This window comes from Callithrix jacchus, chromosome 5 (assembly GCF_049354715.1).
Source record: "Callithrix jacchus isolate 240 chromosome 5, calJac240_pri, whole genome shotgun sequence".
In the NCBI taxonomy this organism is placed as follows: domain Eukaryota; kingdom Metazoa; phylum Chordata; class Mammalia; order Primates; family Cebidae; genus Callithrix; species Callithrix jacchus.
The window spans coordinates 32,211,334-32,238,840 of record NC_133506.1 but is presented as its reverse complement, the minus strand read 5'-3'; the positions used below and the strand labels follow the sequence as shown (position 1 = coordinate 32,238,840).

The 27,507-nt window shown below is 46.2% G+C and overlaps 1 protein-coding gene across 50 annotated transcripts in view; it reads left to right on the top strand.

Moving 5' to 3' along the window:
• Positions 1-27,507, top strand: part of NINL (ninein like) — a 136,995-nt gene that overhangs the window by 49,846 nt on the left and 59,642 nt on the right. For 42 of the 50 annotated variants that reach the window (XM_078371575.1, XM_078371570.1, XM_078371556.1 and 39 more), the window contains 3 exons: positions 14,154-14,344; positions 22,276-22,372; positions 26,578-26,750. Coding sequence is in view for 39 of the 50 variants with exons in the window: in XM_078371556.1 (XP_078227682.1) it covers positions 14,165-14,344; positions 22,276-22,372; positions 26,578-26,750 (450 nt within the window). In the remaining 11 variants the exon portion in view is untranslated. Of the gene's footprint in view, positions 1-242; positions 450-14,153; positions 14,345-22,275; positions 22,373-26,577; positions 26,751-27,507 lie in introns of those variants that run through there. The other 8 variants (XM_078371531.1, XM_078371527.1, XM_078371528.1 and 5 more) reach the window with 6 other exon arrangements.

Genomic DNA, 27,507 nt, shown 5'->3' with positions numbered 1-27,507 from the left:
GTCACTGTGCATAAATTAACGAAATTAAATGCAAACCACCACCTTGCTCCTCCAGCCTCCAGAGGGCTGCACTGTCCTGCAGAGAGACTCCATCATCTGTCTCTGGGGCAGTGTCCAGTTTGTTTGGGGACAGGCTTTTCTTCTCTGGATGAAAACAGAATTTTCCTTCATTTAGTGGCAAAGTTGATGTTTGTATTTTAAATTAAGCTTTATAGCATTAGGATTATTGAAAGCCTACTCATTCCAATTTCCAAAAATGAAACTAAGAAAAACTGTGTTTCTTTTGATCTGTAATATTGCCCCTAATTTTGTAGTCAACTGCTGAATGCCAGCCACGTTTTCTGGTGATATTGATGAGCAAACATTTTATGTACATGTGGAATACCGAGAAGTATTAAATAATTCAATTTGCATGAAGAGGAAAGTGAAGAGGCCTCTGAACTGCCCAGGTAAAGAGCGTGTATTATTTATAGTGAGCTGCTTGTTGTGAGTCTGCACTGAGGCTCCTGCGTAGGCCTAGGAGCCCCCGAGAGCCCCAAGGAAGCTGTGGGGGTGCGTAGCCACAGTGCTGGACGAATATCTTGGTCCTAAGAGTTCAGGGGAAGCTCCCCGTTTCTTTCCTCCTCCCCGTGGGTCTGTGGAAGGGTGATAGAGAAGGGGTGTCCTTGCCTCCACCCTCAGGTAGAGGCTTTGGAGAGTCTAAACAGAGGGCTGTGGGTAGGCAGTTCACGTGCTTTGGGCAGAGTTAGGGCGACTGTCTTTCTGCCCTCAGTGTTTTGTCATTTGCACTGGTTGCATTTCCAACTAGGGAGAGAGGGGGAGGCCAATTTGCAGTGAGGAATCTCCGGAAATAGGGTTTGAGCAGCATGAGGCTGGGATTCTGGGTACCTGTATGTATGTGGGATGGTAGTTCTGGTGTCCTTGGTGGCGGCGTTGTGGGGCATGAGTAAGCAGCAGTCTCTGTATGGAGCACCTGGCATTTTCAGTGATGGCCCCCTCAGCAGCAGGTGTTTTCGTCCACTGTCAAACATGAGGCCGCGAATGGCAGGAGCTGGGACTTGTCCAGAGCTGAGCTGCCTGCCTTGGCCACACAGGGTCCTGCAGCCTCAGAGTGCTCCCCAGGTTGCTGGTTCTCTGTGGCTGTAGAGCCAGCACTGCCAGCCTCCATTTGTCTTGGGTTGTCTTTCCTTGGGTCAGGGAGACCCTGCTGCTGTGAACCCTGGCATCTGACCTTGGCCTCTCTCCATTGATCATGGCAGCAGGAGCATGGCTGTTCCCGGACTCCTTACCCCTGCCATCCTAGCTAACCTGAGTGTGCACACAGCTATGCTGCAGGGAGGTCGGACACTGGATGCTGGGCATCAGCACTCCTGCCAGGGAGCTGACCCCAGCTCTTCCCATGTTAGTGTGCGTTTTGGTGACATAGTGCCCTGGCTAGCAAGCATCTTCTGCTGCCACCCTTGGTCAGAGCCTGGAGCCCAGCTCTGTGCCCCCCAGCTCTGTGCCACCCAGCTCTGTGCCCCCCAGCTCTGTGCCCCCCCCAGCTCTGTGCCCCCTAGCTCTGTGCTCCCCAGCTCTGTGCTCCCCAGCTCCGTGCTCCCCGGCCCTGTGCTCCCCAGTTCTGTGCTTCCCAGCCCTGTGCTCCCTGGCCTTGTGCTCCCCGGCCTTGTACTCCCCAGCCCTGTGTTCCCCAGCCCTGTGCTCCTCAGCCTTATGCTCCCCAGCCCTGTGCTTCCCAGGTCTGTGCTCTCCGGCCCTGTGCTCCCCGGCCCTGTGCTCCCCAGCCCTGTGCTCCCCGGCCCCATGTTCCCTGGCCCTGTGCTCCCCGGCCTTGTGCTCCCCAGCCCTGTGCTCCCCAGCCCCGTGTTCCCCAGCCCTGTGCTCCCCAGCCCTGTGCTTCCCAGGTCTGTGCTCCCTGGCCCTGTGCTCCCCAGCCCTGTGCTCCCTGGCCTTGTGCTCCCCGGCCTTGTACTCCCCAGCCCTGTGTTCCCCAGCCCTGTGCTCCTCAGCCTTATGCTCCCCAGCCCTGTGCTTCTCAGGTGTGTGCTCCCCGGCCCTGTGCTCCCCAGCCCTGTGCTCCCCGGCCCCATGTTCCCTGGCCCTGTGCTCCCCAGCCTTGTGCTCCCCAGCCCTGTGCTCCCCAGCCCCGTGTTCCCCAGCCCTGTGCTCCCCAGCCCTGTGCTTCCCAGGTCTGTGCTCCCTGGCCCTGTGCTCCCCAGCCTTGTGCTTCCCAGGTCTGTACTCCCCGGCCCTGTGCTCCCCAGTTCTGTGCTCCTCAGCCCTGTGCTCCCTGGCTCTGTACTCCCCAGTCCTGCCCAGCACTGTGACCCTGCGCCAGGCCATGTCCATGCCTGGGGGCAGAGTCCATACCATGGTTGGCCAGCCACAAATGGCATCCTGGGACCGTACCTGTCCTGGCTGTGCCCCTGAGGGCTGCCCACCATCTATACCAGGTCCAGGGCATCAAAGGATTTCTTACTCAGTGGAAGCTGGGGTGAGCTGAGAGCAAATGTGGGTTTGATAATGTTATGGGGGAAGAAACAAAGTACGCCATGTAGTATTTTACAGGCCTAGCAGACTCTGCCCTTCCAGGGTGGTTCTCTGTCTGGGAACAAGGCCTTTGCACTGGGCCATGGAGCCCACCCCTCTCAGCTGCTGCTTTCAGGAGAAGAAGCTGGAGGGATATAGAGCCCCCCACGCCTGGCGACCACAGGAATCCCGTCTCAGGACAGTGCCCGAGGTGCAGAGGCCATGCCCACCCTCCCTGCCCTTCACTTGGTGACACGTTCATTTTCCAGTGACACTGCAGGGTTGGGATGGGCTGGGGTGTCCTCCAGCATTTCACACCGGGGCATCTCTCACCCAGATAAGCCGACCTCTAACCCTAGGGGAGCCCCCAGCCCGGTCAGGGCAATGTGTTGGTTTCTTAAACACCAATAGGGCGGGTAGAAGCTGGGTCCCTGAGAAAGGGGGAGAGACCAAGCAGCAAGAATGCGAGTGTAGACGTCCGTTTCAACTCCTGTCCGGAGCCCCATTAATAGTGGCCTGTGATGCCACCGTGGGTCTGGAGACAGTGTTCTGAGGTAGCTGCGCCCCCTACAGTGGGATGGCGATGGTACAGAGCTCCTTTCCAGGTTCTGCCTCCCCAGAACCACCCTCCACCTGCAGTAGCTCAGGACTGTCCCTCCAGGGGGCCTCTCTATGACGCATCCCCGTCACCCGCAGAGGGTGGCACTGCTTGACGGCCACACCACCATGCACGTGGGGTGCCGCATCTGTGAGGTTCCGTGTTTATTCTGGTATGCTGTACTGTGTTTTAATGTTGCGTATGGGAAGGGCTGGCTCCATAATGAACCTCACGCCTCCCCAGGAGCACTGCTGTGTTGCATATGTGGAGCCAGCAGGTGTACGGCTCGTTGACCCATTGGCTTTACATCAGTTTTTGTTTTGTCAAATAACTTACTCACGTGGCTCAAAAATCAAAACATTCAGGCCAGGTGTGGTGGCTCACACCTGTAATCCCAGCCCTTTGGGAGGCCAAGGTGAGGATCACTTGAGCCCAAGAATTTGAGACCAGCCTGGGCACAACATAGGGAGACCTCATCTCTACAAAAAAGTTTAAAAGTAGCTGGGTGGGGTGGTGCACACCTGTAGTCCCAGCTACTTGGGGGCTGAGGTGGGAGGATTGCTTGAGCCCAGGAGGGTGAACGCCACTGCACCCCAGCCAACAAGACGGAAACCCTGTTTCAAAAAAAGTTTAAGAAAGTGTGTGTTGACGTCAGCAATCACCTCTTGTTGCCTTCACCTTCCCATCTTGCTCCATAGAGGGAGCCACGTTTCAGTCTTATTTATCCTAATACTTGTGTTCACACCCTAATTGTACTATTTTATAGCATACAGAGGATAAGCAAGGTAATCAAACCTCATTCTGCTGTTGTTTCTTATACTCTGCAGGCTCCTCAGGGGCCACTGTGTTTTCACTGTTGTCACTGTGTAACGTCCACAAGCAAGGTAATTAAACCTCATTCTGCTGTTATTTCTTATACTCTGCAGGCTCTCAGTGGCCACTGTGTGTTGTCACTGTTGTCACTGTGTAACGTTGTCCACAAGCAGGCCAATCAAACCTCATTCTGCTGTTATTTCTTGTACTTTGCAGGCTCTCAGTGGCCACTGTGTGTTGTCACTGTTGTCACTGTGTAACGTTGTCCACAAGCAAGGCAATCAAACCTCATTCTGCTGTTATTTCTTGTACTCTGCAGGCTCTCAGTGGCCACTGTGTGTTGTCACTGTTGTCACTGTGTAACGTTGTCCACAAGCAGGGCAATCAAACCTCATTCTGCTGTTATTTCTTGTACTCTGCAGGCTCTCAGTGGCCACTGTGTGTTGTCACTGTTGTCACTGTGTAACGTTGTCCACAAGCAGGGCAATCAAACCTCATTCTGCTGTTATTTCTTGTACTCTGCAGGCTCTCAGTGGCCACTGTGTGTTGTCACTGTTGTCACTGTGTAACGTTGTCCACAAGCAAGGCAATCAAACCTCATTCTGCTGTTATTTCTTGTACTCTGCAGGCTCTCAGTGGCCACTGTGTGTTGTCACTGTTGTGTAACGTTGTCCACTGCAGAACCCGCAGGTTGGCTACAGTTACACTTCTACTCTTTTGCCAGGCTTGGCTTTATAGAGGCCGATGTTGTCTGGGCTTTTACTGGCTTACTTTTTTTCTTTTTTTTCTTTCTTTTTTTTTTTGAGACAGTCTTATGCTATCACCCAGGCTGGAGTGCAGTGGCGTGATCTTAGCTCACTGCAACCTTCGCTCCCCCACCAGGCTCAAATGATTCTCTCACCTCAGCCCCCTGAGTAGCCGGGATTACAGGCATCTGTCACCAAGCCCAGCTAATTTTCGTATTTTTAGTAGATACATGGTTTCACCATGTTGGCCAGGATGGTCTTGAACTCCTGACCTCAAGTGATCCGCATGGTTGGGCCTCCCAGAGGGCTGGGATTACAGGTATGAGCCACTGCCCTGGCTTACTTTTTAATGAACTGACTCTTATTTTTTCCAAATGCTCCATCGGCTCTGTCAAAAGCCTACCCTATTTTTCCCAAATGCTCAGCAGACAGTACATAGCAGTCTGTTGAGGGTGGCTCCCCTCATATCCCTGGCCCGGCTAAGCTCCTACAGCAAAGCCTCCCTGCTTGGATGGAGCCCAGATCCGCAGACTGTGTCTTCATCTTTCTGGGTTCACCCCTCATTTTGCCACACTGTGTGTTCAGCATGGGTTATGTAGCTTCCTGGGCAGGCAGAAGGTCCTCTGTCCTGAACACATGGAAGGCCCTGGGTTGGCTGTGAACTTTCAGCCTTGCTCCTGTGGGCACAGTGCTGTTCTGACCCCTGCTGCTGTGATGTGGGGGCTGCTCTTTCTCTCTGGACATCTGTAGTTTGGGTTCAGTCTGAAGTTTGCTCTGAAGTTTGCGAGGGTGTTCTTGGTGCACATGCTTTTCATTTGTTGTCCCAAGTGGGAGGACTTTTCCATTTCTGCTTGGAAAAATCTTGTATTTTCCAGTCATTTCCGCTTTCTCTTTCCTTGGCTCCCTTTTCTGGGCTTTTCGAGGACGTGTAGAGCTTTGGGATTGATTATTTTGCAAGAGAGGGGGCAAGGAGAAAATCCAAATAAAAGTGCTGTAGGAGAACAGAGTCAGGCCGTTTCAGAAAGCAGGCCACCATATTTTGAACATATTTCTTTCTTTCTTTTTTAAAAAATATATTTTACTTAAAAGAATTTAGTGGTGGTAAAAAAGCACATAACATGAAATTTACCATCTTAACCATTGTTAAGTGTACAGTTCTGTAATGTTAGCTATAGTACTTAGTTGTGTTACAGATGTCTAGAACTTCTTCCCACCCCAGTTTATGAAGGTATAATCGACACATAAAAATGGCATATATTTATGGTATAAGAAGTGATGTTTTTAATATGTATACATTATAAAATTGTTGAATTTAGCTAATTAATGTATCTGTCCCGTCACCCACTTATACTTTTCGTGGTGACATTTAAGATCTCTCGTAGCAATTTTCGCGTATACAATACGTTATTATTAACTATAGTCACCATATTGTACAGTAGATTGCCAGAACTTACTCACGTCTCACCGAAACCTTTGCACCCTTAACCAGCATCTCCACATCCCCCAGCACCGCCCCCTGGTCACTCTCGTTCCACTCACAGCTGCTCTGCGTCAGCTGCTCTAGCGTCCACATCTAAATGAGGTCTGCAGTGTTTGTCTCTGTGCCAGTCTCATTTCACTTCGCATTAATGTCCTCCAGGCACATCCATGTTGTTGCAAATTACAAGATTTTCCTCCTTTTTGAGGTGTGATAATATTCCATTGTACACAGAAGTACAGTGAGCCTTTTGTATCTGTGGGTTCCACATCTGTGGATTTACCTAACTGTGGATCAGAAATGTAGTTAGGCCTGTGATGGTTGTCTCTGTACTGAACATGTAGAGGCTTTTTGTTTTCTTGTCATTATTCCCTAAACAATATGGTATAACAACTACTTACACACCATTTACCTTGTATTAAGTTAAATCTAGAGGTGATTTAAAGTATACGGGAGGCTGTGCATAGGTTACAGGCAAATACGACACCATTTTACATAGGGAGCTGAGCATCTGTGATTTGGGTATCCATAAGGGGTCCTGGCACCACCCATGGATAGAAGGATGACTCTGTATAATCATGCATCACATAACAATGTTTCAGTCAGTGATGGACTGCATATACCATGGTGCTGCCATCAGATTATAATGCTGTAGTTCCGTACCTTTTCTATGTTTAGATACGTTTAGATTACCATTGTGTTGCAGCTGCCACCAGTATTCAGTACATGAACCTGCTTGTAGCTAGGAGCAATAGGCTAGACCATATAGCCTAGGTTTGTAGTAGGCTGTGCCATCTTGGTTTGTGCAAGCACACTGTGTGATGTTTGCACAACAATGAAATCACCTAACACATTCTCAGAACTTATCACCATTGTTAAGTGATACATGACTATCTTTGAGATGCTGTTTTGAATTCTTACTGTCACAGGTGAGCGGTGACTGTCTGAGGCTGTTGGCGCAGGGGTAAGAAGAATTTACCAAGAAAGGCAGAGAAAAAGTAGAAAATTATCTTGTAGGTAGGTAAGGAAAGGCAGAGAGAAGGTAGAAAAATGTGTTGCAAGGGTGCAACAGGCAGAGTAGGAAGAGAGAAGCTGACTGCAAACAGACAAAGCTTTGCTGGGGATTTTCTAGAATAGTGTTTATGCTGCACGCTGAAGAAGGCTTTGTGCAGTACTGAAAAGGCCAAGGTTGCAGTGAGCTAACGTGCAGGTGTCTGGTGAGAAGCTGGGCACAAGCGGACTGTGTGTCCTGGACCAGAAAGAAGGACAGACTTGGAGCTTACCTACTTTTCTTTTGGCTTCCCCTTCTCCTGCCAGCCTGGCTCCTTTTCCCTCATTAGGGCCTCACAGTGCCTTCCTGCACAGAAGTTTTCAACTTTGATGTAGTTCCCTTTGTGGATCTTTGTTTTTGTTGCCTGTGCTCTTAGTGACATATCTAAAAAATCACTGCCAAATCCAACATCAAGAAGCTTTTTCTCTGTGTATAAAACTATAAAAAAACTAGTTAAAATTGTAAAAAGTTTTATAGTTTTAGGTCTTACATTTAGGTCTTTGATCCATTTTTGGTAAATTACACAAAATTTAATTTAAAAAAATTTTTTTAAAAAGACAGGGTTTCCCATGTTGGTCAGGCCGATCTTGAACTCCCGACTTCAGGTGATCTGCCCGCCTTGGCCTCCAAAGTGCTTGGATTACAGCGTGAGCCACTATGCCTGGCAAAATTTAATTTTTATATATGGAAGAAGGGAAGGATTAAACTGAGTTATTTTGCTTGTGGATATATATCTATAGCTTTCCCTGCAGCATTTATTGCAGACTGTCTTTTTCCTGTTTGTGCTCATAACACCCCCATTTGAAGATGGTTTGACCGTATGCTCGGGGGTTGATTTCTCGTGTCTGTATTCTGTCCCATGGGCACATGTCTGTCTGTGCTGGGACCACACTGATTTGACTACCATATGGGATTGATTTTTAATTTCCCTTTTTTTCCCTTTGTTGTTTAGGAGTTTTCCTTGTCTTCTGATCCTGCTGTTGACATTTGCTTTGCCACTGCAACGTGTCAGTGTCTGGGAGGCCTCCCTTGGTTTCAGATCATTCTTTTTGCCCAGCAGTCTGTTTTGTTTCCTGGCTGAAATGGCTTTCCTCTCACCCTCTATGGGTAGTGCAGTTTTTCTGTGTGCATGTGTGTGTGTCTTGGACTCAGCCCCTGAGTCCATTACTCTCTTCTGCTACATGTGTCTGGCATCACCCGCTCCAGGCTCCAGGGAGTGGAGTGTGTGTGAACACCGGGATTCTGAGCCCCACCTTCAGGCTGCTCCACTGCTTCCGAGACCCTTCATGGTTTGTCTGCTGTCCTGTTGCCTGGGCTGTGTTCCGGGGCTCTAGGATCCCAGGGCAGCCACTTGAAGCAGCCAGCCTGTCTGTAACAGGGTTCCTGTGTGGCTGAGTAAGGCCGCTTTCCAGGTGAATGCAGCCTTCTGTGAAGCCTTGGGTTTTTTCTAAGCCTTCCTGGCCAGGGTTTCTAACGTCCTCATTTGCTAAGGTTGGTCATGGGGTATTTCAGAGGCTACAGAAAGACGCTTTGTCCCTCTTCCTGGGATGAGGGGAGGACAGGTTCTATTGGGTGTACGCAAATAGAGACAGTACTTGTTTTCATTATTTTGAAAATGTGGCTGGATATCGTCTTGGATGGGGACTTGTCACAGAAAACTCTTTGACTTGTAGACCTGCTGTGTCTGACTTATCTCTTGCCCGCACCTGACTCACTGGTGGGGTGAAGCACCTGCTCTCTCTCTCTGGGCAGAGTCTGAGATGCAGGAGTGAAGGAGAGGAGAGGAGCAGCTCTGAACACCCAGTAATTCAGCCATGGGCTTGAGAAGGCTCAGTTCAGCCTTGAGAAGTGGCGGGGACTGCCTGTGCTGCCCTGCTCACATGGGGAGAGTGGGGCAGAGCTGCAGGTCTCCTTGGGGACTGACTGGTCAGAAGGGTGGGCTCACCCTACTGCCTGTGCCATGAGCCCTCGAAGGCAGGGCCAGAGGGGGCCGCTCTTTACCAAACTCCGGCCCTGCCGGCAAGACTTACTGTGAACGGGAACTGTCTTACGGGAACTGAAGCTCCTTCCTTCTTGAAATCCCAGCCCAGCCTCAAAAGCATAAATCTGTGGCTCTGGGAAAAAGGGAAGTAGCATGGCTGGGGCCTCCTGAGATCCCCAGGTATGGAGGGGCCTAGCAGGCCTAGCTGCTGTGGGTGGCGAGGAAGGAGCTCATTCTCCAGCCTTGCTGCCTCTGCAGTCCCAGCCATGGTGGGGTCTTTCCTTCTTTGTGCCTCTCCTGGTTCCACAGAGGGTTTACAGTGTCGTGGGCCAGGCCTGGCCACACACAAATCTGTCCTTCTGGGGCAGCCAGGGCTCTGGAGGTTCCAGTTTGAGACTTTGCCTCTCTTGTTTATGAAGGGAAATATGCCCGTGAGAAAGAACTTTGAGTCCCCATTTTGTGCCTTCCCTGGTGTAGTAAAAATAGCTGTAGTGTAGGGAGAGCTAAGAGCCAAGGCTGAGCACCCCCAGCTGGCTGAGGTGCAGGACCTGCCCACAGCCAGGAGATGAAGAGGTCCCCTTTTAGCCTCCGATGTTGGGAAAACAGCCTAGCCGTGTGTCCTCCAAGTCCAGCTTCCCGGGGAGTACTCCTGGACCTTCCCAGAGTCACGGCTTACAGGGCGTGATCCAGAGGAAACTGTGGTTGGCTCACGCCTTTCAGGAATCTCGGAGAGGAAGGAGCAGGGGTGTTCAATGCAGGAGGTTTTGTCTTCTCCTCTGCCCCCCAGATTACATATGCCCATGCAAGCAGGAGGTGTTGTAGGAGAAAACCCTGTCCCTCTGTGAGAATACTAACAGTTCATGATGTTACAACCCTACACACAGGAGCACATGGTCATTTTTTAAAATGAGAAAGGCAGGGAACGATCTCTCAGTGCAAGTTTAAAAACAAGTTGGAAAAGAATGTGTTCAGTGTTATACTTGTCGTACTTACGTGAAAATACATGTGTGTCTGTTATGTACGTGTGCGTGCCTCGCTACCCATCTGTTCCAGAGACTTAGAAATGATCTCAAAGCCTGCGCCCCAAGCAGTGATTTCTTCTGGGAAGCCAGGAGGGTAGAGGGACAGGCTTATTTTGTTTTCTTTATTTTATATACTCCAAAGGGTTGAATTGGTTACAACTAAAGACAAAATAGAAAAAAGTGGACGAATTTTCAAAACAGAGTTTTTCATGATTCTTGGAGACATGGGAAAGGGCTGGAAATCGGGCACTGGTGACATCCTGCTCGCCTTTGCCTGGGGTACTTCCCCCAAGCCACTCTGCCCTCTCTGTCCGGTTCCCTGCCTTTTACATTCTGCATTTTTCCACTTGTCTTCCTCCCTCCCTCCCTCCCTCCCTTCCATCTTCCTCCCTCCCTCCCTCCCTCCCTCCCTCCCTCCCTCCCTTCCTTCTTCCTCCCTCCCTCCCTTCTTCCTCCCTCCCTCCCTCTCTCCTTCCCTCCCTCCCTCCCTCCCTTCCTTCTTCCTCCCTCCCTCCCTCCCTCCTTCTCTCCCTCCCTCCCTTCCATCTTCCTCCCTCCCTCCCTCCCTCTCTCCCTTCCATCTTCCTCCCTCCCTCCCTCCCTCTCTCCCTTCCATCTTCCTCCCTCCCTCCCTCCCTTCTTCCTCCCCCCCCTCCCTTCTTCCTTCCTTCCTCCCTCCCTTCCTTCTTCCTCCCCCCCTCCCTCCCTCTTCTCTTCTGTTTCTTGTCTGGCTCTGTTGCTGAGGCTGGAGTGCAGTGGCGCTATCACAGCTCGTTGCAGCCTCAACCTCCTGGCCTCTAGGTGATCCTCCCACCTAAGCCTTCCAAGTAGCTGGGAGTACAGGCGTGCACCACCACCCCTATTTCTATTTTTTTATGAGAGAGGGTCTCACCACTTTGCCCAGGCTTAGTTTGCTTTCTGACTGATTGTTTATGGTTTTCTGTCCATTTTTATTCTAAATGCTTTTTGTAGTTACCATCTCAAAACAGTCTGAAAGAGGGGACAGATGTTCACAGGTCACTCCTCTTCACCCTGTCTGAGCTTCTGTGTGCTCCTGTCTAAGAAGGGATGAGTAATTTGATTAGCAAATAGGGCAGGCCCATGCAGATGCTGAGTAGATGATTATTTTCACCTGCACACCATCTGAGACCGTGAACCAGTTTGTTCATTCTCAATGTGGATACGGCCTGTTTTTACAGCTTATCAACAGGTGTTTAATTAAAAGTTCAGATGTGTTCACCTTCTGCAATCACAGTGAAATGTCATGGTCACGATTCTACTTAATGTTAATTTTTTTTTTTTTTTTTTCAGAGACAGGGTCTTGCTCTGTCACCCACACTAGAGTGCAGTGGTGTGATCACAGCTCACTGTAGCCTTGAATCCAGGGCTCAAGTGATCCTCCCACCTCAGCCTCCTGAGAAACTGGGACTACAGGCTCACACCACTGTACCTGGCTAACATTAATTTTTATATCATTGATTATATTGTTTTCCCAAGTAAAATGAGGAGCATACAGATTTTCCACTGGGGAGTTGATCTGAACACATTGCAGCTCCTCATACATTCTTCTTCTGACTCTGACCTCCCGGCCCCATGTGGATTATGGCAAGTAAACGCCACCCGCCGCATTAAAGCGACATCTATGAAGAGCTGGCGTTTCCTGTGCTGTGCCCTGTTTCATGTGTACAGACTGATTATGAATGAGCGTGATTGACTTTTCATGTTGCCGTTTCCTTACATTTTCTCTTTTGTAGAATTGTTCCTTAGTTCTTGTGCTTACCTTACAGGCAGAACCACATGAAATTGCCATTTTTGTGGGTCAGAATGATGGCCTAATATTGGTGGTTTTCTGTGGTTTATCTGAATATCTTTAGGGCATTAATGTTTTCTATTAGTAACATTTTCTAGTTATACAAGTGTTCTACTTGTTCTAAAATTTTTGAGATAATATAAACATATGTAAAATAGGAAGTATAAATGTGTAATACCATGAAAGCATCTCTTACCATTTTGGTGTATTTGTTTCTTTTTTTCCCTTTTTTAAAAATATATTTTCCCCCAGAAAGTTGCAGAAGCTTCTTGGTAGAATTGTTATAAGGCATAAATGAATTATTATGTGTAAATTGACCAGTAAGTATAGTTATTATTGGTAGAGTATAAACAGTTTTTATTCTGCTACTGCCTGTGCTATTAAACATTTTTCAGAAATGTGATTTTTGGCTGGGTGCAGTGGCTTACACCTTGTAATCCCAGCACTTGGGAGGCCAAGGCAGGAGATCACTGGAGTCCAGGAGTTTGAGAACAGCCTGCAACATAGTGAGACCCCCATCTCAGTAAAAATATTTTAAATAAATTAGCTGGGCACAGTGGTGTGCATCCATAGTCCCAGCTACTTGAGAGGCTAAGGCGAGAGTATCTATCTCTTAAGCCCAGGAGTTCAAAGGTCCAGTAAGCTACGGTTGTGGCACTGTACTCCAGGCTGGGTGACAAAGTGAGACCCTGTCTCTAACGAAACAAAAGTAAATAAATGTGATTTTCAATACTATTTAATATTCTGTCATATAAATACACACTAACTTGACAAACTGTTCTCTTGTTGGATATTTTAGGTTATTTTGTTCCTTTTCTTATATAAATAGTATTCTGATGAACTCGCATCTTTGTCTATTGCTCTATTTTCTTAAATATAAGGAATTTCATGTGAGTGAGATAACAAGGCCAGTTAATATTTCAAGTATTCTTGATATGCAGACAAAGTATTCCCCAGAAATGTTTGCTAGTTTCTTCCTCCAGCAGTGGGTGAGATCTCCTGCTTGCGACCGGCATCTGGGGTGTTTAGTCTTGATAATTTGACAGTTACAAATAGCATGTTTTGGTTTTAATTTCAGCATTTTTAGATGGTTATTAATTATATATTTATTTGTGATTTATTAATATCACAATAATGAAAATAAAAATATTTTTATTTCTTATTGTAAGCACTTTTATTTAGTTCAATTTAGTAAAACTTTTACTTGTCATTTGTAAAAAAAATAATAATAATAAACCTTGTAAGAAAAAAACTAAATTTGTATATGTATATTGAAAAGTTAATCTGGGCCAGGTATGGTGGCTCACACCTGTAATCCCAGCACTTTGGGAGGCCAAGGCAGGCAGATCACCTGAGGTCAGGAGTTGCAAGACCAACCTGTACAACGTGGTAAGACCTCATCTCTACTAAAAATTCAAAAATTAGCCAGGTGTGGTAGCTTCACCTGTAATCTCAGCTACTTGTGAGGCAGTAGCAGGAGAATCACTTGAACCCAGGAGACGGAGGTTGCAGTGGGCTGAAATCTCACCAGCCTGGGCAATAAAGATGCTGGCCCTCCCCTACTCCCCTAAAAAAATTAGACTGTATGCTGGCCAAAATATTAATAATAGTGTTTTTAGATGGTAGTGGAATTTTTGATGGTTTTAGTTTTCTTGATACTACGTATCTCTATTTTCTAATTATTCTATAAATAGTTTTTTGGTTTTTTTTTTGAGATAGGGTTTCACTTTGCTGCCCAGGAGAACAGTGGCATTATCATGGCCCACTGCACCCTTGAACTCTTGGGTTCAAGCAGTTTTCCTGCCTTTGTCTCCCAAAATGTTAGGATTACAGGTGTGAGTCACCATATCTGACCTAAGGGATTTTTCTTATACAACAAAGAAATTCTGGTTCTTGTGACTGATGACTGAGGGACTGTTTATCCTCATTCCCTGTTAACCTGCTCTGGCCTCTCCTGCAGAGGCAGAGCTAAGTCCTCCCACTGCTTGGCCCTGTGAGGGCCCCTGGTGCCTTCCCCACATGCTGGCTCCTGCCTCCGCATAGACCACATAGCTCAGCACTCACCTTCAGTGTGGGAACGGGAGGACAGTGTCCTGATGTTTTCTTTTTCTCTTGCATACTACCAGCCTGCTATGGGATGGATGAAGAAGAGAATCACTATGTCTCACAGCTCAGGGAAGTCTACAGCAGCTGCGACACTACGGGGACCGGCTTTCTGGACCGTGAGGAGCTTACCCAGCTCTGCCTTAAGCTTCACCTGGAGCAGCAGCTGCCTGTTCTCCTGCAGACACTTCTCGGAAACAATCACTTCGCCAGGGTAAGTGTTGGACTTGTGGTGAAGAAAAGCACAGGGGTCTATAATTGGCTCTTAAGGTCTTTTGATAAATATCAGCTGAATAAGGATACAAGCTGATCAAAAGAAAGTTATTGGAAAATGGAACAGTGTCCTAGTTTTTCCCTCTATGGAAATTTTACATTATAGAAAGTGGTTTCTTAAGATTACTTATTTTTAATGTAACTTCCAGAGGTTTTGTTTTTCCAGAAAGATATTTTAGTGGTTTGGCACAGGGGCAGGATGGGGAGGGAGTTTGGTATGGGCCAGTGGTATGTGGTTCACAAAAACCACAGGGGCTGGACCTGTGAGCAGCTCACACTGGTAATCAGAGAAAGCATCACAGTTTTCTCTGATTGTCTGATACAGTTTCACAGTTTGAAATACGTCTAGGAGCTGGACAAAACAATTGCAAGCTACAGTTGCAAGAACGAAGGATAGCCATGTCCAGAGGTATCCCATAATTTCATCTAGGCCAGATAGAAAATGTGAAATTGGAGGGTTCTTTTCAATCAGAAGATCAAGATCATCTAGAATGGGAATCTAGGTCCTAGACTACAACCTGCTTTCATGGTCAAAACACTAAAAAGCACCTCCCCATTTCTGCTTCTTTTTGAGATCTGGGGTACATGTAGAGATCGTGCAGGATTGTTACATGGGTATACACAGGCCATGTGGTTTGCTGCATCCATCCCCTCGTCATCTACATGTGGTATTTCTCCTAATGTTATCCCTCCCCAATCCCCCTACCCCCTACTATCTCTCTGCTAGCCCCCCACCCCCCAATAGTCCCCTGTGTATGATGTTCTCCTCCCTATGTCCATATTTTCTCATTGTTCAACACCCACTTATGAGTAAGAACATGCGGTGTTTGATTTTATGTTCTTGTGTTAGTTTGCTGAGAATGGTGGTTTCCAGATTCATCATGTCCCTGTAAAGGACATGAACTCATCCTTTTTTATGGCCACATAGTATTCCATTGTGTATACGTGCCACATTTTCTTTATCCAGTTTATCACTGGGCATTTGGGTTGGTTCCAAGTCTTTGCTATTGTAAACATGCTGCAATGAACATATGTGTTCATGCGTCTTTATAGTAGAACAATTTATAATCTTTTGGGTATATACCCAGTAATGGGATTGCTGGATCAAGTGGTATTTCTATTTCTAGATCCTTGAGGAATCGCCACGCTGTCTTCCACAATAGTCGAACTAATTTACCCTCCCACCAATAGTGTAAAAGTGTTCCTGTTTCTGCTCATCTCTCCAGTTTCTGTTGTCTCCAGATTTTTTGATGATCGCCATTCTAACTGGTGTGAGATGGTATCTCATTGTGGTTTTGATTTGCATTTCTCTAATGACCAGTGGTGAGCTTTTTTTTCACATGTTTGTTGGCTGCATAAATTCTTCTTTTGAAAAGTGTCTGTTCATATCCTTCGCCCAGTTTTTTATGGGTTGTTTGTTTTTTTCTTGTAAATTTGTTTAAGTTCTTTGTAGATTCTGGATATTAGCCTTTTGTCAGATGAGTAGGTTGCAAAAATGTTTTTCCCATCCTGTGTTCCTACTTCTTAAGTGTGCCGGGAAGTTAGTGCTAAAAGCAGTGCCTTGTCTTATCGGTCGTCTTAACTTTGAAGGAAGAACTTCTTTTTCACAAGACGTAGTGTTTTCTTTTCATTTGTTTTTTGAGATAGGGTGTCACTTTGTCATCCAGGCTGGAGTGTAGTGGAGTGATCTTGGCCCACTGCAACCTCCACCTCCCAGGCTCAAGCAATCCTCCCGCCTTAGCCCCGACAAGTAGCTGGGATTACACACCTGCGCCACCACACCCGGCTCATTTTTGTATTTTTTGTAGAGACGGGGTTTTGCCATGTTACCCAAGCTCTTCTCGGAGTCCTGAGCTCAAGCAATCCGTTTGCCTTGGCCTCCCAGAGTGCTGTGATTACAAGTGTGAGCCGCTGTACCCACCAGTATTTTTATTTTGAATGGGGGGAGAAAAACCCAGCCAGTAAATTTTCCTGAATTGGCCTTTGGGCCAAAACAGATTAAGAGAAGAACACTGACTACTAGCCTAGTAGAGAGTCCGGGTGACTCAGACCTCCTGTTAGTTCCTGAAGAAGCCTCGCCTGCCCCAGCAGCAGAGCACTTGTGCCTCCCTCGTAAGGAACTCTTCTCAGGCAAACTCATGCCCTTTCTCTGACTTTGTTTTCTATTCCTGCCTTTTAAAATGAGCTTAAGAAGGCAAATGTGTTATTGATAAATAATGATCTAGCCTCTTTTGATATCATCCAGAATTGTGTTTGGGACCTAGATGAGCAAAAGTCACATTTGTGAAAAATCAACGCTCTGGTTATTTAAGTAGTACAGACAGATGGTCCAGTTTTCGAGACCGGCCTCGCCAACATAGGGAAATCCCATCTCTACTAAAAATACTATATATACACATATATATATTTTAAATTTGAGTCTGTATCTTGCTGAATTGATATTTTTGAAAAATTGAGAATTTAGAAATTAAACTTTGGAAAATTCCCAAACAAAAGAGTAACTTTTAGGTCCACGTTCAGATTGCAGGCTCTGGTGATGGATAAGCCACGTCATTCCCAAGGCTTTCTTCACTTTATACTTTGTATTTACAGTACAGAAACATTCAGTTACGACAGCATGGCCATGATTAGTATTAGAACATTAACAAGGAGAAAACATCTGCTTGGGTTACATGAGCTTTCTGACTTGAAACCTGTCACACACATCCTGAAAAGCGGCCCATCTGAGACAGAATTTCCTTCCAGGAAGCCTGAGGCTTCTCATATGTGTGTGGGGAGGGTGTGAGAAGAAAGATGGGCACCACAAGCGGTTGCAGGAGCCAGGCCCTTTCTGACTCAACCCCCCTGGAACAGCCACGAATGTCTAGCCATCATCCTTCTGTCTGTCCCAGCTCCATTCTCTCCTATAGCCATGATTTTCTGTTCCCAGAAAGCAAGTCAGTTGTTAGACAAACTAAGAAGTAACTATGTTTACATGAGTGCTCTTGACTCTACTCTGACCTTATCCTTTCTCTTCTCTCTCTAACATTTCGAGAGCACCCTGCCGCCACTGCAGTGCCCAGTGTTCACCTCTCTCTCACTTGATCCTGTCTCCTCCGAGATGGTTGGTCATGGGAGACGATTTTTCTGTTCTGACTCTGCTTGCTTCCCTGCTTCATCCCACAGATAGGGCAGAGCTCCCACAGCCCCTGTAGGTGGAACATCATACAGAGATTTAGGGGAAGCAGCTGTCAAGCCAGAAATATCCATATAGGTGTCTCTGTTTTTCTACAATAAACCAAATGGTAGAGATTTCAGTGAGTCTTAAAACCAAGATAAACACTTTATCCAGGAGAATGAATTGGCTTTTTGATTGAAATACTACATATCCAGGCCAGGCGTGGTGGCTCAATCCTGTAATCCCAGGACTTTGAGAGATGGAGGTAGGCAGATCACCTGAGGTCAGGAGTTCGAGACCAGCCTGGTCAACATAGTGAAATCCTGTGTCTACTAAAAATACAAAACTGAACCAGTCATGGTGGCAGGTGCCTATTACTGCTACTCAGGAGACTACTGAGCTACTCAGGAGACTGAGGTGGGAGGACTGCTTGAATGCAGGAGACAGAGGTTGCAGTGAGCTGAGATTCACACTACTGCACTCCAGCCTGGGCAACAGAACGAGACTCCATCTCAAAAAAACCCATAAAAGCGGTTCTTGAGATCAGGAGTTCGAAACCAGCCTGACCAACATGGTGAAACCTCGTCTCTACTAAAAATACATAAATTAGCCAAATGTAGTTCCGTGCACCTGTAATCCCAGCTACTTGGGAGGATGAGGCAGGAGAATTGCTTGAACCTGGGAGGCAGAGGTTTTGGTGAGCCAAGAGTGCGCCATTGCACTCTAGCCTGGGCGACAGAGTGAGACTCCATCTCAAAAAAATAAACACAACAAAACAAAAAAAAACAGAAAAAACAAATACTACATATCTAGTCCTTGTAGTAACTAACATATGTGATATTATATAAATGTTAGTTATTGATACAGAAATCTCATTATAAAAATGTGAAACAGTCCAGGTGCGGTGGCTCACACGCGTAATCCCAGCACTTTTGGAGGCCAACATGAGAGGATTGTTTAAGCCTAGTTCAAGATCAGCCTGGGCAACAGAGTGAGACCTCGTCTCTACAAAAAAGTTTTAAAGGTAGCTGGGTGTGGCGGCACATACCTGTAATTCCAGCTACTTGTGAGGCTGAGGTGGGAGGATTACTTGAGCCCAGGAGTTTGAGGCTATACTGAGCTGTGATTGTGACACTGTAATCCAGCCTGAGCAACAGAGTGAGACCCTGTCTCTAGTATTTATACACAAAAAAACACATATACATATGTGTGTGTTACATATATATTATATTGTACTGTCATATAAATATTCAGAAGAAAATGGATGGTCACATCCGTGTTGAGCAGATACAGACTCTTTTCTTCCATTTACATTGTATTGGCTATTATAAGTAATCTAGAGCTGATTTAAAATATCCAGGAGGATGTGTGTAGGTTATATGCTAATACTACATTTTATACAAGGGACTTGAGCATCTGTGGATTGTGGTATCTGCCAAGGGTCCTAGAGCCAATCCCCCAGGCATACTGTGGGACAATTGTAATTTGAAGTTGAAAGTACTTCTAGATCACACACACCAGCCCCTTTACTTTGTGATCATGCAGAGTTGGGGTGGTATATCCTATTGGTGAAATACCTGAATATGTGGGGTTGCCACTCACCTTCTGTGAGCTTTAGAGAAGGACACAGGAAAACTGACAAGCATGGTCAAGATGGTGTCAGACTAAAATGGCACCAAACTGGGCCACCAGATCCCAGTGCTCTTTGATGGATGGCAGAAAGTCAGCTGGTAATTATTATCAAAGACACAAGAGGATCTGTGATTAAAACAAGTAAAATTCTAATTTTGTTATTCATCTAGTATTTGACAACTATCTTTTGGAAACTTATTATGTGCTAGACAATACCAGATGCAAGGAGGAAGGACTCAGTATCTGTCTTTATGTGAAAAGACACACATTCAAGGTATGCATTCTAACGTTGATTCAGACAGGAAAAGTTTGGAAACAGCTTTTCCAGTATGGAATTGGTTAAATAATCCCGGTAGCTCCATTTGTTGAAATCTTTTGCAGCCCTAAAAAAAAAGGAAGAAGTTCAGATGCTCTAATGGTGGCAACTGTGCGAACCCAGGCCGAGCTTTCAAGGAGGACCACCAGAAAAACTGAACAAAATAATAAAAATAAATATTTTGAAAACAGTAAAGAACAAATAAATCAGTGAGAAATGACCAGTCAGAAAACTCTGTGATAGGCTGGGCGTGGTGGCTCAGGTCTGAATTCCAGTACTTTGGGAGGCTGAGGCAGGAGAATCGCCAGAGTTCAGGAGTTCAAGACCAGTCTGGGCAACATAGCAAGACTTTGTCGCTACTAAAAATAAAAAACAATTAGCTGAAGGTGGTGGTGCACACCTGTAGACCCAGCTATTCAGGAGGCCAAGGTGGAGATCACTTGACCCTGGGATACTGAGGCTGTAGTGAGCTATGATCACGGCATTGCTCTCTAGCCTGGGTGATAAAGTGAATCTTGTGTCAAAAACAAAAAACGAAAGTGTAGTAAATTAAGTACATAGAGAGGTAAGCTTAGCACACAGAAGTCCATTTTCCCTGAGATGTGATTTTAAGTAAACAACTATGAAATTGAGGCCTTGGGGGCCTCAAAGGGCCCCAGAAACATATGTCAAAACCCAGAGTCAAGGTAGGTAGAAACAGACCCACAAAGATGTGAGATATGAATTGTTGGACACAAAATATAAAATTACTGCGGTAACTGTAAAAGGATAATTTATAAGTTATAAACTATTTCTCTGGTTAAAACAAATATAAAATAAAAACATGTTAGACAAAAAGTTTGGGACTGGCATATTCAAGAAAACAAAGTTCTAAAGGATGTATTTTAAATAGCTGGAAAATTATTCCAGATGGAAAGTTAGAAATGTAAGAAGAAATGAAAAACAGAATAAATATTTGGATAATTCTAAGTGAAGATTATATAAAACCAAAAATAGTATTTTGTGAGGGTTTAAAACGTATAGAAATAAAATACCTGATAACAAAGGCATTGAAGTCGGGAGTGCAGTAACTGGAGCTAATGCATTTCATGGGCTTTGTTTTATTATAGAAAAAGGTAAAAGTTTTGATTAATAGTCAACTTTGGTAAACTAAGAATGGATGTTGTAATTTTAGGGTGATTGATAAGAAAAATAGAAATAAACTCTATAACTTTTTTTTTTTTTGAGACAGAGTCTTGCTCTGTCACCCAGGCTGGAGTACAAAGGTGCAACCTCTGCCTCCAGGGTTCAGGTAATCTTCTGCCTCAGCCTCCCAAGTAGCTGAGATTACAGGCATGTGCCAGTGCGCCCAGCTAATTTTTGTATTTTTAGTAGCAATGGGGTTTCACCATATTAGCCCCAGCTAATTTTTGTATTTTTAGTAGCAATGGGGTTTCACCATATTAGCCAGGCTGGTCTTGAACTCCTGACTTCAAGTGATCCACCTGCCTCGGCCTTCCAAAGTGCTAGGATTACAGGCATGAGCCACTGTGCCCAGCCATGACATCTGAATTAATAAGAGAAAAGTGAAATCCTAAAATAGTGACTCCAAAGGCGGGAGAGAGAAAACCAAGCAAGTCAAAAATGGTCAAGTTAAATCCTGTAAATCAGTAATCACATAAATGTAATTAGACTACATAATTCAGTTAAAGGATAAAATTTGTCATATTGGAAAAAATACAACTGTTACTGTTCATAAGAGACACATCTAAAACATAAGGATATAAACAATTGTAATTAAAAGTTTAATAAAAAGATAATATCATGTAAATCCTGACCAAAAGAAAGCCGGAGTAATTTCTTGATATTAGAGAAACTGGCCTTTAAGCTGAAGAGCTTTACTGAATTAAAGCATTTTTGCCGGGTGTGGTGGCTCACACCTCTCATCTCGGCACTTTGGAAGGTTGAGGCGGGCGGGTCACCTGAGGTTGAGAGTTCAAGACCAGCCTGACCAATATGGAGAAACCCTGTCTCTGCTAAAAATACAGAATTAGCCAAGCCTGGTGACGCATGCCTATAATCCCAGCTACTTGGGAGGCAGGAGAATCGCTTGAACCTGGGAGGCAGAGGTTGCAGTGAGCCAAGATCATGCCATTGCACTCCAGCCTGGGCAACAAGAGCGAACCTCTGTCTCAAAAAAAAAAAAAAAAAAATAGAGTGTGAGCATTTTATAATAATGAAATGTTCAGTTCACCAAGGGATATAAATGTGCATGTTCTATGGCCCAGCAATCCCCTCCTCAGGCAGGTATTATAGCAAAACTTCTGAGGACGCAGAGACGCCAAGTGGAACTAAGCTTCAGGCGTGCATGCAAATGAGGTCTAGAAAAGGGAGGAAGGTGTCGCCATAGAAGCCGGGAGATGTGTGGGGAAGGGTCGTGGCAGAGGGGCCTTCTGCAGTGCTGGTGGCGTTGGGGACGCTGTGGGCTTATGTATAACGTTTCATGGCTGTCAGATCCCTCTCTCCTGTGCTTTGTTTTCTAATTATGTTGTTTGATTTACAAAATTGTTTAGTGTATTTGGAGGTGGGATTATCATCCACTTTTACTTTCCTTGTCATGCTCTTCTATTTTTAAAAATCTTAAGTAAACATTTGACACCATGTATGTTCTCATTTTAAAAGGCAATAATAATACGTTTCTATCTGAAAGAAAATCCAAAAGATTTGCTCATGAAATGTGTGATCTGTTGAAAGTGACATTGTCCTCTCTCACCTTCAATTCACCCAGGTTAACTTTGAGGAATTTAAGGAAGGTTTTGTGACTGTGTTGTCATCAAATGCTGGTGTTCGCCCCTCAGATAAAGACAGTAGTTCTTTGGAATCAGGTAAGAGGATTTCCTCCTGTTGACTGTAGTTTCTTTTCGTTGTTTGTTTACTTTTGGAGTGTAAAGAATCCAGCAATTCTGAAAACTCTACCTTACGTTCTGTCACCCCTAAGCTATATGGACTTGGAAAAAACACTTGGTGTTTTTTCTTCCTTTGTTTATTTGTGAAGCGGTGTCATATAATAACGCATGCTGTGCCTGCCATGAATGATGACACTGCACTGTGCTAACGTGACTGATCAGAATTCTGTTATAGGGACAGGGCTGCTGGGACACAGGCTGTGTCCCTAAGTGGAAGTGGCATCCTTGGGAAAGCCACCTGGCCTTGGTTCCAGCTTCAAGTGCCAGGATGGTAACAGGTGGGCGAGGTTGGAGGGAGGGCTACCCAGGCGTGGAGTGGTGAGGTGGTGGCAGCCTGCTTCTTGGTTGCAGACGGTGCCGTGTCAGGAGGGTGTGAAGTGGGGGTGGCTCTTTCCCTCTTGCAGGCGTGTCATGTTTGTGGTATTGATTAGTGTGTTACAGAGGGAGCACTCCCTCGTGTCTCACAGCAGGGTGTCCTGGTCAGGAGGGGTGCAGTAGCTAAGTTATGGAGCTGGGGGCAGAGGTTGGTAAAGCACAAGGGACCAGGCTCACACAACAGTCTTCTGAGTGAGCACATGGCATTGAACTTGGTGTACATTTACAGAGAGTCCATTTAACCCTCATAGAAATCCCGTGGCATTACTCACAATACCTGTTATTCAAATGAGGAAACTGAGGCCCCAGGTAAAGATTCATTTACCATTCCACAGTTAATAAGCAGTGGCCAGGATTTGAGTCCTGGTTTTCCAGCTTGAAGACCGGGGCCCTTGTAAGGGCACTGTTGCTGGACCCTGCTCTTTCTACTGTGTGCTGGTGGTCACCCCTTCCTGCTTCCTCTTGCTGGTTGCAGAGCTGGTAAGGAGCCTTGGAGTGGGAAGAGAAGCACTGGGTTCATAGTCAGCCCCTTCACTGTCCATATGTTTGACCTGGGTGAAGTGTGAGTTGCTCCAAATCACTCTTTCCTTCTCTAAGATGTGAAAGGCCCCCTACTCCTTACTATCCCTGAGGCACAGGACCTTGGAGGACGATCAGAGATATCAGAGCACCTTGAAGAGGTGACAACCTGGTCCCCTGATCTTGTGTTTTCCCATCTGTGCTGGAACACGGAAGGTGGCTGCATCTAAGCTTAACTGTCTCAACCTGTGGGACACGTTGACATTGCTTCCAAAGAAACACCAAGCTATTTTTTAGAACTTGTGCTTTGTTTCACCTGTTTCAATTTTGTTTTGCTTTTTCTTTCTTTTCCAATTAGAATTTAAAAGCTTTCCTCAACTAAATGGTCCTATTCCTTATTAATACTTTGGTATTAGTTCGTTCTCACATTGCTATAAGGGACTACCTGAGACTGGGTAATTTATGAAAAAAAGAGGTTTAATTGACTCACAGTTATACAGGCTGTACAGAAAGCATGGCTGGAGAGACCTCAGGAACAATCATGGTGGAAGGCAAAGGGGAAGCAGGCATGTCTTCATGTAGCGGAGCAGGAGGAAGCGAGTGAGGAGAGAGGTGCTACACAGCTTCAAACAACCAGATCTCGTGAGAACTCACATCTACCCCATGATCAAATCACCGGCCACCAAGCCCTTCCTCCAACATTGGGAATTACAATTAAACATGAGATTTGGGTGGGGCACACAGCCAAACCATATCATTTCACCCTGACTCCTCCCAAATCTCATGCATGTCCTTATCACATTTCAAAATAGAATCATGCCCTCTCAAAACTCTCCCAGTGTTAACTCATTCTAGCATTAACTCAAAAGTCCAAGTCCAAAGTCTCATCTGAGACAAGGCAAGTTCCTTCTGCCTATGAGCCTGTAAAATAAAAAATGACATATCTACTTCCAAGATACAATGGGGATACCGGCATTGGGTAAATGTTTCTCTTCCAAAACGGAGAAATTGGCCAAAACAAAGGGGCTACAGGCCTCATGCAAGTCCAAAACCCATCAGGGCAGTCACTACATCTTAAAGCTCTAAAATAATCTCCTTTGACATCATGTCTCACATCCAGGCCACACTGATGCCAGGGGTGGGTTCCCAACCTGTGTCGCTGCAGGGTACAGGCCCTGTGGTTGCTTTCATGGGCTGGTGTTGAGTGCCTGTGGCTTTTCCAGTTACACAGTGCAAGCTGTCAGTGGATCTACCATTCTAGAGTCTGGGGGACGGTGACCCTCTTCTCACAGCTCCACTAGGCAGTGCCCAGTGGGGACTCTTTGTGGGCTTCAACCCCACATTTTCCCTTTGCACTGCCCTGATAGAGGTTCTCCATGAGGGCTCCACCCATGCAACAGACTTCTACCCTGGACATCAGGTTTCTTCATACATCCTCTGAAATCTATGTGGTAGCTCCCAAGCCTCAACTCTTGCCCTCTATCCACCTGCAGGCTTAATGCCACATGGAAACAACCAAAGCCTGTGGCTTGCACCCTCTGGAATAGCAGCCTGAGATGTTTTTGGCCCCTTTTATCCATGGCTGGAGCTGTAACACCTGGGACATAAGGAGCAGTGTCCCAAGGTGGGGTCCTATGCCCACCCCATGAAACCATTCTTCCCTCCTCAGCCTCAGAGCTTGTGATGGGAAGGGCTGAATGCCTGCCAGGCATTTCTCCTGTTGTCTTAGATATTAACATTTGGCTCCTCTTTACTTTTACAAATTTCTTCAGCTGGCTTGAGTTCCTTCCTCCCCTGAAAATGGATTTTTTTTCTACCACATGGCCAGGCTGTACATTTTCCAAACTTTCACACTTTGCTTCCCTTTTAAATACAAGTTCCAGTTTGAGATCATCTCTTTGCTCATAAATATAAGCATATAATGTTAGAAGCAGCCAGGGCATATCTTGAATGCCTTGCTGCTGAGAAATTTCTTCCACTAGCTCCTCTAAATCATTTCTCTCAAGTTCAAAATTTCACATATCTCTAGGGCAAGGGCAAAGTGCCACCAGTCTTTTTGCTAGAGCATAGCAAGAGTGACCTCTTTCCAGTTCCCAGAATGTTCCTCATCTTCACCTGAGGCCACTGCAGCCTGGACTTCATTGTCCACATCACCATCAGTTTAACAAGTCTCCAGAAGGTTCCAAACTTTCCCACATCTGTCTTCTTCAGAGCCCTCCAAACTGTCCCAACCTTTGCCAGCTATCCAATTCCAAAGCTGCTTCCACATTTTCCTGTGTCTTTATAGCAGTGCTCCACGCCTGGTGCCAATTTTCCGTGTTAGTCTGTTCTTGCAGTGCTATAAGGAACTACCTGAGACTGAGTAATTTATTTTTAAAAAATAAGTTTAATTGACTCACAGTTCCTCAGGCTAGGGATGCCTCAGGAAACTCAAAATCATGGCAGAAGACGAAGGGCCAGCAGGCATGTCTCACATGACTGGAGAAGGAGGAAGAGAGCAGGGGGAAGTGCTACACGCTTTTAAACAACCAGATCTCGTGAGAACTCACTGTCCTGAGAACAGCAATTGAGAAATCCACCTCCCACCAGGCCCCTCTTCCAACACTCACTGAAGATTACAATTTGGTGTGAGATTTGGGTGGGGACACAAACCGTATTAACTTCCCATAAGCTCTGACCCTTCTGGTGAGAGTGTGCGGGGCTACTCCTTGATGGTGCACGCTGTCTTGGAGTGATTGTTAATAAGACCCATGATGACCCTGTCCCAGTGGGATGAGAGATTATCTGGTCACCTTGCATTATTGTCAGCTGGGGAATGTCACCTTATATTTAGTATGTTCACTCAGGACACTGAGAGTCAGGTGATCAGCAGCTCTATGTTCTTGGATTATTGGCGGTTTTATTGTTCCTTTGCATGGAAAGCTAGGTTTTGTGTTAGTCTTTAATTACATAAAAGCAAAATACGCTTGAAAAAGTGTAAATAGCCTGTAGAGTTTAGGGGAAAGTCCTCCTGTCCCCACACTCGCTTTCTCAGTCTCCCTTTCAAGGTCATAGGATTGTCATTGTTCACTGTTGCTCATGTCTTTCCAGATTCTTCTGTGTGCAGAGCAGTACCTGTCTGGGAGGCACACTCGGTGCTGAGTGTGCATCTTCTCATAGGGCACCTGCTGCCTGCATGGGCCAGGAACTGCTATAAAGGACTGCCACCAAATTTCCTGTTTTCTTCCCAGCTGCCTCCTGTGCCATCCCACCAAAGTATGTGAGTGGCTCTAAGGGGTACGGCCGTCGAAGCCGGCCTGAGCTGTTTGACGCTGCCACAGAAGCCAGACATGTGCCCGAGCAGCAAACCCAGGCCAGCCTGAAAAGTCAGCTCCGTCGCTCAGCATCTCTGGAGAGTGTGGAGGTGGGTCAGGCCCGTCTCCCACCCCAGCTGCCCAGTGTTGGGAATGACAAATGCTTCCCTTCATCCTTGTTCGTAGCACATGATCATGAGATATGGGGAGGGCAGCAGCACTCCCAGGCACCCTGAATCACCAGAAGCTTGGTCACTCTGGGGAATGCCATTTCATTTAAATTGGGTCTGGTTGTCTTTCGGACAGTACTGGCCACAGGATTCTCTCCTTCTGAATTGGTGCAGTAGAGAATTTGTGCGTAAATCCTTTGTTTCTCTTTTTCCCTGATACCACCACCAGCAATGTTTATGGCTTTATAGGAGTGAAGGGTCAATGTGCTAAGAGTAGAAAAGGGAAGATGCCTTTTTGAAACCGCCTCGAGGTCAGGAGTGTGGGTGTGTCAAACCCCAGTCCCACCTGCACCTGTCTTAAACACTTAGATACACTGCGGCCCAGCACTTAGAACTGACCTGTATGAGCCGCATCCTGGGGCCTTGGGAGTTACCACCTATCCCCCGGGTTCACTGGGTCATTTGCTGCAAGTGCCTAGGATACAAGGGTCACCAGGAAGAGGGGGTTGGGCCCAGGAGATGGCTGCCAGAGTCTCGTGGAGTTTCACGTTAAGAAATATGTCCATGCGGCAGGTCCACAGCTTGTGAGTTAATCATGGACTAGGTCAAACCATTTTCAAGGATTCCAGAAGGTTCCTGGTTCCTTTTCTCTATGCTGCCAGCTTCTGCCAGGTGGGACTTGATCAGGAGCACAAGG